The sequence below is a fragment of the Trachypithecus francoisi genome, unplaced genomic scaffold, assembly GCF_009764315.1.
Source record: "Trachypithecus francoisi isolate TF-2019V2 unplaced genomic scaffold, Tfra_2.0 Lachesis_group5, whole genome shotgun sequence".
NCBI classification, from domain to species: domain Eukaryota; kingdom Metazoa; phylum Chordata; class Mammalia; order Primates; family Cercopithecidae; genus Trachypithecus; species Trachypithecus francoisi.
The window spans coordinates 141,217,987-141,231,438 of record NW_022681470.1 but is presented as its reverse complement, the minus strand read 5'-3'; the positions used below and the strand labels follow the sequence as shown (position 1 = coordinate 141,231,438).

Genomic DNA, 13,452 nt, shown 5'->3' with positions numbered 1-13,452 from the left:
AGCCTCCCGAAAGCCATCCTGTCTCCCTGTTATGAAGTTAACGCCCTGGGGCACAGACCCTACCTCAGTCGGGCTTGTTCTCTGGCTTTTTTTTTCCCTGCTGGAACAGACCAAACTGTGTGCCACCTTCCACCCATGTTCAGTCCTGCCAGAGGCTCAGGCCAAATCTGATATCTGGGCTCTGTCAGAATTGGGTATAGGCCCCACCCTTTACCCCGTGAAGCGCCCTCAGGATCCGCTCAGGCCAAGCAGGTGTGCATACCCGGCAAGGAGGCCTGCCTGCTGCTCCTCTGTTGCCTGTGGAGGGACACGTCCTGCCTGGCTGCCCTGGCTGGCAGCACATGGGGTTCTGATCACCAGGAGCCCCCCTTGCTCACCAGCTTCTTGCCACCCTTTTCTCCCTCGCCTTTATCCCTGAGGGGTGAGACTGTGGCAGGGTGACCCCACACACACACCCTTTTGTGTTTGGTCAGGGGGTTCCTGTGCGTTTGCTCCACTCTGCCAATCAGGAGGGAAAGAAAAGACAAGAAGCAGGGACTGCTTTAAATGGACTTTATGTGGCCAGGCACAAGCCTGGGCAGCTCTGTGACTCTCCCGCGCCGGGATCCAGGGCTCCTGGGTGAGCGGGCGCTGGGCTGGCTGGCTGTCCTTGCCCCATGCCTACTGGCCTTACCGTCCCAGGGGAAGTGGTTGGTTTTCCAGGGGATCTGCCGAGGAAGCGTGACTTCCATGGACCCCTCTCCCCAGATGCCCAATAGTGAGCAGCTCCCCAGGGGCATCGCCAGGGTCCCTCCAGCCCACCCAGAGTGTCCACGTACCGCAGAAGTCGACATCATCGTACACCTCCGTCTCCCTGGCAGAGCACAGCTGGGTCAGCATGGGGCACTGTGGCTTGTTCCCCGCTCCCCACCCCTCCCCCCACAGTCAGGGCTGGTACTTACAGGGGCAGGAGCGCTATTCTGGGCACGTAGCCATCTGTGGAGAGAGTGGGCATGGTGGGTTCTGAGGCCCAGGGTGGTGGGGGCGCCTCCTGGGGCTGCGGGGCCAGATGCACTCACATTTGCCCTTGGAGTCCCGGCACAGCATCTCCTCATTGCTGGTGAACTCGATCACCTCCAGGATCTCCCCGCGCCGGATCCCGAGGTGCTTGCCGCCCCCACGGCGTGTCTTGGCATTGGGGTCAATCATCATCTTCGTGTGAACCACGATCTCCCCTTCAAACTGGGGCGCGAGATGTTATGGCCTCTGCTCGTGCTGCCGCCCTGGGGCCCCTGTCTTCTTTCTGAGCCTGGGATCTGTGGGGCCCTGGTCTCCGCCCTGCCAGGAGTCCTGCTTAACTCGGAGGCCTCACCTTGAACTTCTTCCGGAACTCCCTCTCGGCCTTCTCTGCCTTCCTCAGCTGCTTCTGCAACTTTGGGTCCATGGGTGGCAACTGCTGTGGCTGGGGATCCTTCTCCTTCCTGATACCCCCCACCAAGGAATTGTGTGCTCGTGAGCAATGTGTGCTCCTCTGGGGGTTCCTGGAGCTTGCCCCCCCCATCCGCCCGCCCCCTCTGCCCATGGCACCTGAGCGCTGGGTCTTGTGGTGGCCTCCTGGTGACTTGCTGAACTGAAGGTGCTTCATCTGGGGACAGTCAGGACTCCGAGTCAAGGCAGGGCCCGCCAGCTCAGCCTTTACCCTGGTAGCTGTTTTTTGTTTTTGTGTTTTTGTTTGAGATGAAGTCTCGCTCTGTCACCCAGGCTGGAGTGCAATGGCATGCTCTCAGCTCACTGCAACCTCCGCCTCCTGGGTTCAAGCGATTCTCCTACCTCAGCCTCCTGAGTAGCGGGGATTACAGGTGCCCATCACCACAGCTGGCTGATTTTTGTATTTTTAAGACAGGTTTCACTATGTTGGCCAGGCTGGTTTTGAACTCCTGACCGCAAGCGATCGGCTAGTCTTGGCCTCCTAAAAGTGCTGGGATTACAGGCATGAGCCACTGCATCTGGCCGGTGGCTGGATCTTGAGTGAGGCCTCCCTGTGTCAGTTCCGAGGACTCCCCAGATCCCACCAAGTCCCCACCAAACCTCTCCCTGCTCACCTTCCGCAAGCCTTTCTCAGGGGTCATGGGTTTTTCTGGATTGCCTTCCATTCCCTTAACTCCTGCTACGTGCTCAGCATGGTGGGAACTGCTGGGCCATGCCCCTCATGTCAGTCCTCTCAGCAACCTTGTTCATGCCAGTGGATGCCACTGTCATGACCAACTTGTCCGTGAGGAAATAAAGGCTCAGAGAGGTCAAGCAAACTGCCCAAGGTCACCCAGCTTGTAAATGGCAGAGGCAGGATTTATGTGTAGGCTTCGAGGCCATTTCACTTCTGCCTCCTAGGTCAAATTGGGTCTAGGGTTCTTTTTTATTTTTTGAGACAGAGTTTTGCTCTTGTTGCCCAGGCTAGAGTGTGCAATGGCGTGATCTCAGCTCACTGCAACCTCCACCTCCTGGGTTCCAGCGATTCTCCTGTCTCAGCATCCTGAGGAGCTGGGATTACAAGCACCCACTGCCACGCCCAGCTGATTTTTGTATTTTTAGTAGAGATGAGGTTTCGTCATGTTGGCCAGGCTGGTCTCTAACTCCTGACCTCAGGTGATGCCCCTGCCTCGGCCTCCCAAAATGCTGGGATTACGTCCTGAGCCACTGCGCCCAGTGGGTTCTAGGGTCCTACTGTAATGAGATTTGGGTGAAAAACTAAGGAGAAGGGAGGATGAGGAGAGGCTGGCCCATGGGTACAAAGTTACACTTAGGAGAAAGAAACTGGGTATTCCATTGCACAGCAGGGCAATGATAGTTGACAGTAAAATATTGTGGCCGGGTGCCGTGGCTCACGCCTGTAATCCCAGCACTTTGAGATGCCAAGGCGGGTGGATCACTTGAGGTCAGGAGTTCAACAGCAGCCTGGCCAACATGGTGAAACCTCTACTAAAAATACAAAGATTAGACGGGCATGGTGGTGGGCACCTATAATCCCAGCTACTCAGGAGGCTGAGGCAGGAGAATTGCTGGAACCCAGGAGGCGGAGGTTGCAGTGAGCCAAGATGGTGCTGCTGCACTCCAGCCTGGACGACAGACCAGGACCCTGTCTCAAAATAATAAATAAAAATAATTTTTAAAATATGCTGCTGGGGTGAGTGTCCTGGACTAGTGACTGATGGACTGAGGGGTCTCCCATGGTGCCAGCCTCCCTGTGCCACTTCCTGGCAAATGACCAGGCTCCCAAGTCAGAGCCCTGCTGGCCAAGGGATTGGCTTCAGGTGGGAGTCCCAGGAACCCCAGTGAGTGAAAGATCTAGAACCCAGAGTCCCAGTGTGTCCTTTCCAAATGGCTCAAAGCATCCCTCCAGACATTGCAGGCCTGTAGTCCCTCCAAGCAGCCCAAAGAGCGGCACCTGGATTGTGCCCGCCAGATACCAGGCGTGGCCATCCACAGTCTCACCCGGAACACACAGCCCTCCAGCTGTTCCTGCCCCTCAGAGGCTTCCCTGGCCCTGAGCAGTTACTCGACCAGGAGCGAACCTGATCTTGGCACTCCAGGGTTTCCACAAACCCGCCACATCACAGCACCTCTTGGCACCACCATGCAGGCAGCCCCGGTTCATCCACAGCTGACCCTGAGCAGGCCTCTGCCCACGTTCCCCACATGGCCTGCTCAGATCCTGGGAAAGGCCAGCCTTTCCCCACCTGCAGAGGAGCCCCCTGCCTTCCAGGAACCTCTGCAGTGGAGCTGCCACTGCTCCAAGTAAGGCAGACAGTGGGAGAGGGGAGTCCAGAGTCCTGGCCCCAAGAGCTCTAAGTTGCCTTTGAGAAGCTGCACCCACAGTGAGAAGCCCACACCACTCCTGAGAAGCAGGAGATCCAGGGAAGTGGGACCTTTTTTTCTTTTTCTTTTTTTCTTGAGACAGGGTCTCGTTCTGTTGCTGCCCAGGCTGGAGTGCAGAGGTGCAATCTCGGCTCACTGCATCTTAGAAAATGGGTGATGCAAGGCCGGGGAGGGTGGCTCACGCCTGTAATCCCATTTTAGGAGATTTTAGGATATCAGGAGCATTTTAGGAGGCCAGGGTGGGAGGATCACCTGAGGTCGGGAGTTCCAGACAAGCCTAACCAACATGGAGAAACCCTGTCTCTACTAAAAATACAAAATTAGCCGGGCGTGGTAGTGCATGCCTGTAATCCCAGCTACTCGGGAGGCTGAGGCAGGAGAATCGCTTGAATCCAGGAGGCGGAGGTTGCGGTGAGCCGAGTTTGCACCACTGCACTCCAGCCTGGGCAAGAAGAACCAAACTCCGCCTCAAAAAGAAAAACAAAAAAAAGAAAATGGGTGATTTGGCCAGGCACGGGGGACTCATGCCTATAGTCCCTCCATCTCCTGGGTTCAAGCGATCCTCCCACCTCAGCCTCTCCAGTAGCTGGGACTATAGGCATGCAACACCACGCCCAGCTAATTTTTGTATTTTTAGTAGAGATGGGGTTTCACCATGTTGGCCAGGCTGGTCTCAAACTCACAACTTCAACTGATCCACCCGCCTTTGCCTCCCAAAGTGCTGGGATTATAGGCGTGAGCCACTGCGCCCAGCCCCTTTTTTCTTTTTTCATATCAGAATCTCGAATGACTGGTAAGGAAAGGGGAGAAGATCGTCTGGTGACAGGAACAATGGGCCAAGGGTGGGGATTGTATGAAATTTGGGGAGAGGGAGATGCTCCTAGCTTCAGAAGAGGTGGGGCATTCCAGCAGGGCTGCTGGGAGTGGCCGGAGGCAGGCTGTCACTAGCCCAGGCTCTCAGCAGCCCCCCTCCTGACCATCTGCATCCCCAAGGGTGGCCCCCAGACCCAAGCCACAGAGCCTCCCCTGGAACGGAAGCAGGAGGGGCCCCATCAGGAAGCTGTGTGCTCACAGGAAGGTGTTGCAAACAGCTCCGGGAGAAAGCCCAGGAGAAGCAGAGGGAGTCTCTCTGCCCCAGGCCCTCTGAGGCTGTCAGGGAGAGCAGGAGCACCTTAGAGACTCAGGCTTCTGCTGAAAGCCCTGCCACAGATCCAGCTCATGGACCGGCTGTGCAAGCCAGGGCAAGCCCCTTCCCAGAGCCTCAACCTTGCGTATCTATTTTTCTTTTTTTTTTTGAGACGGAGTCTTGCTCTGTCGCCCAGGCTGGAGTGTAGTGGCTGGATCTCAGCTCACTGCAAGCTCCGCCTCCCGGGTTTACGCCAGTCTCTTGCCTCAGCCTCCTGAGTAGCTGGAACTACAGGCGCCCGCCACCTCGCCCGGCTAGATTTTTTTTGTGTATTTTTTAGTAGAGACGGGGTTTCACTGTGTTAGCCAGGATGGTCTCGATCTCCTGACCTCGTGATCCGCCCGTCTCAGCCTCCCAAAGTGCTGGGATTACAGGCTTGAGCCACAGTGCCCGGCCTCTTCTTTTTTCAATTGAGACAGCCACGGAGTCTCACTCTGTCACCCAAGCTTGAGTGCAGTGGTGCCATGTCGGCTCACTGCAACCTCCGCCTCCCAGGTTCAAGGAATTCTCCAACCTCAGCCTCCCGAGTAGCTGGGATTACAGGTGTGTGCCACCGTGCCCGACTAATTTTTTTTTTTTTTTGAGATGGAGTCTCACTCTGTTGCCCAGGCTGGAGTCCAGTGGCGTGATCTTGGCTTACTGCAACCCTTCCTTCCCAGGTTCATGCGATTCTCCTGCCTCACCCTCCCAAGTAGCTGGGACTACAGGCACGCACCACCACGCCCAGCTAATTATTGTATTTTTAGTAGAGATGGCGTTTCTCCATGTTGTCCAGGCTGGTCTTGAACTCCTGACCTCAGATGGTCCACCTGCCTTGGCCTCCCAAAGTGCTGGGATTACAGCCATGAGCCACCATGACTGGCCCCGGCTAATTTTTGTATTTTTAGTAGAGACGAGTTTTTGCCATATTGGCCAGGCTGGTCTGGAACTCCTGACCTCAAGTGATCTGCCTCCTCAGCCTCCCAAAGTGCTGAGATTATAGGTGTGAGCCGCCATGCCCAGCCAACCTTGTGCATCTGTGAAATAGGGATGCACTGCCTTGCTGCCTTGTGGGGGTTTGGGAGTGGAGGATACAGATTTAGGGACATGCAGGCAAGGTGCTTGCCTGGAAGCTGCTTGTGTTTTCACTAAGGCATTAACTTTGGAGCTGGGCAGGAGGTACGGGCCTGCTCCCTACTCACCCAGCACAGACTTCTAAGAAAACCTGGGTAGGCTTCCTCCCCTGCCACTGCCACACCTGCCTCCAGGCCACATGTCCCTCCTGAGTTTCAGGCCCAAGTTCTGCCTGGACAGCCCCTCAGCCACCTTGAACACAACAGGTCTAAATGAATCAGGCCGGATGTGGTGGCTCATGCCTGTAATCCCAGCACTTTGTCAGGAGTTCAAGGCCAGCCTGGCCAATGTGGTGAAACCCCGGCTCTACTAAAAATAAAAAAATTAACTAGGCGTGGTGGTGGGCGCCTGTATTCCCAGCTACTTGAGAGGCTGAGGCAGGAGAATCGCTTGAATCCAAGAGGCAGAGGTTGCAGTGAACCGAGATGGCACCACTGCACTCCAGCCTGGGCAAGATTATGTCTCCAAAAAAAATAAAAAATAAAAAGATAAGGCCGGGCACGGTGGCTCATGACTGTAATCCCAGCATTTTGGGAGGTTAAGGTGGAAGGATCATTTGAGGTCAGGAGCTCGAGACCGGCCTGGCCAACATGGTGAAACCCCATCACTATTAAAAATACAAAAATTAGCTGGGCTTGGTGGCGTGTGCCTGTAATCCCAGCTACTCCAGAGGGTGGGACAGGAGAATCTCTTGAACATGGAAGGTGGAGGTTGCAGTTAGCTAAAATGGCAGCACTGCACTCCAGTCTGGGCGACAGGGCGAGCCTCCATCTCAAACAAAAAAACAAATACATAAAAAAATAAAATAAATAAATAAATAAGGGCCAGGCACGGTGGCTCATGCCTGTAATCCCAGCACTTTGGGGGGCCAAGGTGGACAGATCACGAGGTCAGGAGATCGAGACCACGGTGAAACCCCGTCTCTACTAAAAATACAAAAAATTAGCCTGGCATGGTGGCGGGCACCTGTAGTCCCAGCTACTCGGGAGGCTGAGGCAGGAGAATGGCGTGAACCCGGGAGGTGGAGGTTGCAGTGAGCTGAGATTGCGCCATTACACTCCAGCCTGGGTGACAGAGCAAGACTCCGTCTCAAATACATAAATAAATGGATGGATGGATGGATGGATGGATGAATGGAACCTAACATCTTGTCGTCAACCCAGGGGCGGCTCTGTCATGACCTTGGATGCTAGGCTTGAAACTTCCCTGCTTTATATACCACTAAGTCCTGCTTTTTTTTTTTTTTTTTTTTGAGCCAGGGTGTCTGCTGCCCAGGCTGGAGTACAGTGGTGCAGTCACAGCCTCACTGCAGTCTTGACCTCCTGGACTTAAGCAATCCTCTTGTCTCAGCATCCCAAATAGCTGGGACTACAGATGCTTGTCACCACGCCTGGCTGATTTTTAAATTTTTTTGTAGAGATGAGGTCTCGCTCTGTGGCCCAGGCTGGTCTGACGTCTTGGGCTTATGGGATCCTCTTGCCTTGGCCTCCCAAAGCCCTGGGATTGGCTCAAATGATCCTCTTCCCTCGGGATCCCAAAGTGCTGGGATTACAGGCATCAGCCACCGCACCCGGCCTGATGCTTTTGATGACTGGATTCGCCCACTGCTCCCACGCCTCCTGCTGCCAGCCTGGGCCACACCTTTGCCTACAACAGCCTTCTCACTGGCCCTTGGCCTCTGGGCTCCCCTCACGTAGTTCCACCCAGCAGGAGCCAGCAGGTCCTAAAATGTTACTTGCTCTTACACCAGGAGCATGGCAGAAAATGCCCTTGCCCCAAATGTTTTGCAGGGACTCGGACAGGCCACCAACAAACCTCTGCCCTTGGGGCTGGGGCTGGAGTCATCTCTGGGTTCCACGTCGTCATACAGCTCGTAGATCTCATCTGGGATCCTGCGGGGACACCTGAGATGAGGCCTCTTTGTTTTTGAGACAGAGTTTTGCTCTGTCACCCAGGCTGGAGTGCAGGGATGTGATCTTGGCTCACTGCAGCCTCTGCCTCCCGGGTTCAAGCGATTCTCCTGCCTCAGCCTCCCGAGTAGGTGGGATTACAGGTGCCCCCCACCCCCCACCACGCCTAGCTAATTTTTTTGTTGTTGTTTTTTTTTTTTGAGACGGAGTGTTTGCTCTTGTTGCCCAGGCTGGAGTGCAATGGCATGATCTTGGCTCACTGCAACCCCCGCCTCCCAGGTTCAAGCGATTCTCCTGCCTCAGCCTCCCGAGCAGCTGGGATTACAGGCATGCGCCACCATGCCTGGCTAATTTTGTATTTTTAGTAGAGACGGGGTTTCACCATGTAGCCCAGGCTGGTCTCGATCTCTGACCTTGGGTGATCGGGCCTGCCTCGGCCTCCCAACGTGCTGGGATTACAGGCGTGAGTCACTGCTCCTGGCCGAGATGAGGCCCCTTTGAGCCCCGCAATCCGCACCCACCCCGGCTTCCTCCCCACACTTACTGCGGGATATCTTCAGGCTGTCGGGCCTGGAAGTGGAGCGCAGCGGCCGAGCGGGTCCTCCGTAGATCTGTGGAGTAGAAAGTGCGGCAGGGAGGCCGGTACTGCCTGGGACCTCGGCCCCGCCTCCTGCCGGTGCCGCCCGCCCTCACCCACCTGTGGATGCTGCAGAGCGTCTCCGAAAGCTCTGCATATCCACGGGGCCCGGGGGCAACGCGGGCTTGGCTGGAGGGGGTCCCAGGCTGCTGGCAGGGGGCAGAGGCCTCCGCCGGGGTGGATGGCTGGGTCTGAGGCCTGGCCTGGCCCCTCCACTGTGAACAAGGCCTCCTGACCTCCAGCGGGGTGTCCCAGCAACTCCAAACCCAGGGCTGCGCGGGTGCCGGGAGCTGGAGCCGGCCACAGCCGCGGGCAGTGAGCTCTCGGAAGCGGAGCTGGGGAGTAGAGGCTTTCGAGGCAGATCACCGAAGAACGCGGGCTGCGGGTGTCTCTTGAGGACAGCGTTGGGTTCAGGCTGTGAGAACTTGCGGGGTGGCCCCCGGCGGTCCGGCTGCAGCAACTTGCTGGGGAGTGAGTTGAACTCAGGCTCTGAGGAGGTCCTGGGGAGGCCGCCCAGCTCGGGCTGCGGGGGCTTCTTGGAGAGAGCTTTGAATTCGGCCGGCCGCGGCCTCTTGGGAAGCACGCTGACTTCGGGCTCCGAGGAGGTCCTGGTGAGGTCCCCAAGCTCAGGCTGCGGAGGCTTCTTGGGAAAGTCACTCAGCGGAGGCTGGGAGGCCTTTTTGGGAAAGGCGCTGGAGTCGTGCTTCGGCTCACTGGACTGAGGCTTCCCGAGAGGAGTCTGAGCAGCCTCGCCGAACTCAGGCTGCGGCACGGACTTCTTAGGGAGGCCATCCGCTTGAGGCTGTGGGGGCTTTCTGGGGTACACACTGAACTCGGGCTGCACCGGCTTCTTGGGAATGGTACTGAAGGTGGGCTTCGGGGAGTGGGGGAGGGACTCAGTGGACTCAGGCTTCCAGGGCGGTGTCTGAGGGACGTCACTGGACTCAGGCTGCGGCAGGGACTTCTTAGGGAGGCTACCGACCTGAGGCTGTGGGGGCTTTCTGGGGTGCATGTTGAACTCAGGCTGCGCGGGCTTCTTGGGAAAGGTACTCAACTCAGGCTGCGGGGGTTTTGGGGTAGCCTCACTGGCCTCGGGCTGCCAGAATTTCCTGGGGAATGCACTGGATTTGGGTTCAGATGGGGGTCTGGCGGGGTGACTGAGCTCGTCGGGCTGCAGGGGTTTCCGGACAGGCGTATTGGGCTCTGGCAGCGAGGCCTTGAAAGGGGCCTCACCGACCTCAGGCTGCGGGGGCTTCCTTGGAAATGGAGTGGCCTCCAGCTGTGGGAACTTCTTGGAGAGGTCACTGAACTCCAGTTTGGACGGCTTCTTGGGGTGGTCAGTGACCTCAGGCGGCGGAGGCTTCTTGGGGAGGTCAGTGACCTCAGGTGGCGGGGGTTTCTTGGGAAGATCAGTGACCTCAGGCGGCGGGGGTTTCTTGGGGAGGTCAGTGAACTCAGGCGGCGGGGGCTTCAAGGACACTGCACCGAACTCAGGCAGTGGGGGTTTCTTGAGGTGCTCGCTTAGCTCAGGCTGGGGGAACTTCTTGAGTTTACTGAACTCAGGCTTCGGGGGTTTTTTGGGCAGGTCGTTGGGCTCCGGCTGAGAGGCCTGGAATTTTGCTCTGGTGCTCCGGAAGTCCTGACGGCTCTCCTGGGAGACATACAGCCAGTGAGGCAGGGGCTCAGACACACAGAAGGAGCATGGAAGGAAGGGACTGGGGACCCTCAGGCACAGCCCACAACCACCACCCCTGCACCTAGGCCCCATCAGCCCTCGGCTCTCTTTCTGAGGAGCCCCCATTGATCCTAGGATCCTGGAACCCACACCCCTCCCTACTTCTCCATTTAGTGCTGATTCCACACCCAACCTCCTCTAGCAGGAGTGGAACTCCTGACATCCCTCCTGCAGCCTCCAGCCCCACAGCCCTCCCTGCATGGGTGGTACCCCAACCCCCCAGCATCCTTGACCCCCTCGTTCTTTCACCTTCACACTGCGTGTCTCCAGTCTCATTCCATTGCCCAGGCTGGAGTGCAGTGGTGCAATCATAGCTCACTGCAGCCTCCAACTCCTGGGCTCCAATGATCCCCTGACCTCGGCCTCCGGAGTAGCTGGGATTACAGGCTTGAGCCGCCACACCCAGGCCTGGAGTCCCTTCTGTGCTAATTTCAAAACACATCCGGAATCCAACCACTTCTCACTGCCTTCAGTCACCCTAGGAGGTAGTGGGAGGCAGCGTCTGCCCTCCCCCAACCAATTGCCTGGATTATTCTAACAAGCCCTTCCCTGAGTCACTGCCTACCCCCTCCCTGGTCAGTTCCCCCCATGGCAGCGGGAGGGAGAAGCCTGTTGATCCCTGAGTCTGTCTGTGTCTCTCTGCTCAAAATCCGGCAATGCTTCCTCATGTCCCTATAGTTCAAGCTAAATGCCTCATAAAGGCCTGGGCGAACCAGCCTTCCCACCTAGCCACCTCCCCCTCCCTGCACCCTGAACGCTTCCCTCCGACCTCGGGGCCTCTGCCCTGTCCCTGACCCAGGACATGTCCCTGCACCACCTGGTTCTCTCTTCTTCCTCCTCCCAGTCTCTGTTCTCCTATTTCCTTATTAGAGAGGCCGTCTGAGGCCACCTTATTTTATTTGTTTATTTTTATTTTTTTGAGATGGAGTCTTGCTCTGTCACCCAGACTGGAGTGCAATCGTGCGATCTCGGCTCACTGCAATCTCCGCCTCCCAGGTTCAAATGATTCTCATGCCTCAACCCTCCGAGTAGCTGGGATTACAGGCACCCGCCACCACGCCTGGCTAATTTTTGTATTTTTACTAGAGACAGGGTTTCACTATGTTGGCCAGGCTTGTCTCAAACTCCTGACCTCAGGTGACCGCCCACCTTGGCTTCCCAAAGTACTGGGATTACAGGTGTGAGCCACCACGCCTGGCCTAGATCACCCTATTTTTCTTTTCTTTTCTTTTTTTTTTTTTGAGAGGGAGTCTCACTCTGTCCCCAGGTTGGAGTGCAGTGGCAAAATCTCGGCTCACTGCAACCTCCGCCTCCTGGGTTCAAGCGATTTCTCTTGCCTCAGTGTCCTGAATAGCTGGGATCACAGGTGTCTGCCACGACGCCCGGCTAATTCTTTTTGTATTTTTAATGGAGACGGGGTTTACCATGTTGGCCAAGCTGGTCTCGAACTCCTGACCTCAAGTGATCCGCCCACCTCGGCCTCCCAAAGTGCTGGGATTGCAAGGCATGAGCCATCACACCCGGCCTAGACCACCCTATTTTAAATGGATCACCCCATCCCACTACTGCCCTGTAGTGTCAGCATACATGATTTTCCCCATCGTACCCACCCCATGTATCATACAATATTTTACATTGTTTTTAACGTGTCTTGAATTTTTTTTTTTTTTTTTGTCTCTCTACACCGCAACTTCCCCCAGTTCCTCAGCCTCTGGCAGAGACTTGGCTCATTCATTCACTGCTGTCTTCCCAGGGCCTGGAACATAGTAGGTGCTCAGTAAATATTTGCTGAACTAAACAATATTTAGGCGGCACAAAGACAGTCATGTACTCAGACTGACCATCAGGAAAACACAGAGACGCCTGGAGACGGCTATGCGGTCCCTCTCACACCGTCTCCGACACGTGGGCTGATGGTCAGGAATGCTCACGGTTGACCGTGCCTGAGAGGACCGGTGCGGACACCGTTGGCACATGCGCCGTCTCCTGCACACCCAGCTGTCCCGGCTGCCCTCCTAGCTGGCCCTGCAACCACTGCCCACTGATGTAGGCAGATTCACAAGTAGGCCAGGCCTCCTTGGCCCTACAAACGCCCCCTTCACCTGTGGTCGAGGAGACTGGGGGAGGGCAAGGGCAGAAATGTGTGGCCTTTACCTCCTGTGTGTACCTCTCTTTCCCCATCCAGAGGACCAGAGTCCAGGAGTGCTCCTTGAAAAGGCAGTGATTCCCACCTGGGGCCTGAAGCGCCCCTGCTGAAGCCCCCAGTGGTTTGAAGGAAGTGCTCCCGGGTGACCACAAGGCTAGATAAGTCAGGGTTAGCAGGTCACAACTTGGGTGACTGGTTGGGGGAGGGCCATGACCCACTTTGTCACCCCGCAGGAAAGCACTGCTCTCACCCCAGCTGCCCGTTCCCACATTGCTGCTCATGTTGACCTAGGGAGACAGAAGACGTTCCCCCAGGTAGTCCCATCTGTCCCCCTCACAGTCCCAATCTGAGCCTGAGCCCCCAGGAGCCCGCACTGTCCTGGGGTGTGCCTGGCGGCCTCCTATCTCGGGTCCTTGTTGCCGACCCTTCCTGTTTCCCAGATGTCTTTCGCAGCGCCCCCTGCCCCTCCACAGGTGGATCCTATCCTCCAGGGAACACCTGTGTCCCTTGCTTCCCGGCCAGCGAGGCACAGGCCTCTCCCCGCACTCACCATGGCTGCAGGCAGGTGATGGGGCCACGGGATGAGTGGGACCCGAGCTGGAGCGGCTGCCTTCAGGAAGTGATTGTGGCTTCTGCTCCACGGCCAGCACACAGGGTGGGGGCTGCTGGAGGTGGGGCGGGGGAGGGCAGAGGAGGAAGGGAAGGAGGTGGGGAGACTCCAATCTGTCTCCAGATTCTGCCAGCCACTTCTTTTTTTTTGAGACTGTCTCGCTCTGTCACCCAGGCTGGAGTGCCATGGTGCCATCTCGGCTTACTGCAACCTCTGCCTCCCGGGTTCAGGCAATTCTCTTGTATCAACCTCCTGAGTAGCTG

At 56.8% G+C, this 13,452-nt stretch overlaps 1 protein-coding gene across 2 annotated transcripts; it reads right to left on the bottom strand.

Moving 5' to 3' along the window:
- Positions 1–537: 537 nt before the first annotated feature.
- PRAM1 (PML-RARA regulated adaptor molecule 1) lies at positions 538–13,390 on the bottom strand. Of its 2 annotated transcripts, XM_033199295.1 has the most exons (10): positions 13,130–13,390; positions 8,759–10,349; positions 8,606–8,672; positions 7,967–8,043; positions 1,567–1,624; positions 1,352–1,460; positions 1,059–1,221; positions 942–975; positions 819–853; positions 538–707 (listed from the first exon to the last, which is right to left on the bottom strand). In XM_033199295.1, exons 1-10 carry the CDS (start codon positions 13,382–13,384, stop codon positions 670–672), a joined length of 2,427 nt encoding a protein of 808 aa, XP_033055186.1. In that variant the 5' UTR covers positions 13,385–13,390; the 3' UTR covers positions 538–669. The 2 variants fall into 2 exon arrangements, with proteins under 2 accessions (XP_033055186.1, XP_033055185.1); XM_033199294.1 differs by having other exon boundaries at positions 538–853.
- Positions 13,391–13,452: the final 62 nt, after the last annotated feature.